The sequence below is a fragment of the Eimeria tenella genome, genomic scaffold, assembly GCF_000499545.2.
Source record: "Eimeria tenella Houghton genomic scaffold, Eth_scaff4072, whole genome shotgun sequence".
NCBI lineage: Eukaryota > Apicomplexa > Conoidasida > Eucoccidiorida > Eimeriidae > Eimeria > Eimeria tenella.
This window is the reverse complement of record NW_013543341.1, coordinates 526-1,428: the sequence shown is the minus strand read 5'-3', so window position 1 is coordinate 1,428 and position 903 is coordinate 526. Positions and strand designations below refer to the sequence as shown.

General features: G+C 53.3%; 1 protein-coding gene across 1 annotated transcript; it reads right to left on the bottom strand.

Moving 5' to 3' along the window:
- Positions 1–213: 213 nt before the first annotated feature.
- On the bottom strand, positions 214–456 carry ETH_00039270 (uncharacterized protein; the record flags this gene model as incomplete). Its single annotated transcript, XM_013376840.1, has 1 exon — positions 214–456. A coding segment is annotated over one exon (243 nt), but the record flags the coding sequence as incomplete, so codon positions are not given.
- Positions 457–903: the final 447 nt, after the last annotated feature.

The window sequence follows — 903 nt, the reverse complement described above, 5'->3', positions numbered from 1 at the left end:
CCGCGAATACCCCTGCAGCAGCAGCAGCAGCAGCAGCAGCAGCAGCAGCAGCAGCGGAGGGGGGACGGGGTCTTCCGGTGGGCTCGGGCCGCAGTTTGGGGTGCAGACAATGGAGATGCACCAAACCCTAAACCCTAAGCCCTAAACGGTGAACGTTAAACCCGACACGCTAAACCCTAAACCCTAAACCCTAGAAAGGGGTTTGGGGGTTACCTTGGCCCAGTCGGGCTTGAGCTTGACGCAGGTTTCGGCATCCTTGAGGGCGTTTTCGAAATCCTTCAAACTGGCGAAAGCCCCCGACCTGTTCGAGTACAGAAGATGGTCTTGAGGAGAAAGTTGAATTGCATTTGTGAAGTGTTGAACAGCAGCGTGGAAGTCGCCGTTTTGAAAGGCGGCGTTTCCCTTCGCCTTCTCTTCCTGCGCCTGCGTCTGGGCCGGATCCGCGGCAGTGGCCATCGTTGGCAGCGAAAAAAAAAACAATTTGCAAAGCAAAAGCAATTCAAAGACTGTTTGGACAGAAAGAACCGAAGATTCCCCGCGAAAAATGAAGAAATTCGAAAGCAGGAAACGCCGACACGCCGCGCAAGGCGCAAACTTTCAGGTGTACAGACAGCTCCGACCCGCAGAAAGCGCCCCCAAGATCCAACTCCTTAATCACAACTTTTCTAATTTACTTTCGCACTTTTCAAATCCGCTAACTCCCCCAAACTCCAGCAGCCCCACCAGCCTCGCTCGGTGGGGCCCCGACACCTCGCGCTGTCTGCTGCTGCATGCATGCAACTCGCCACTTTCGCGCCTAAAACTCCGAAAGTTCCGCTTTTATTTATTTACTTTTTCATCTTTTAATTAAGTAATAACACCAAACATCCCAGGGAGCATTCCGAGACAGATCTCCCGGCGGAC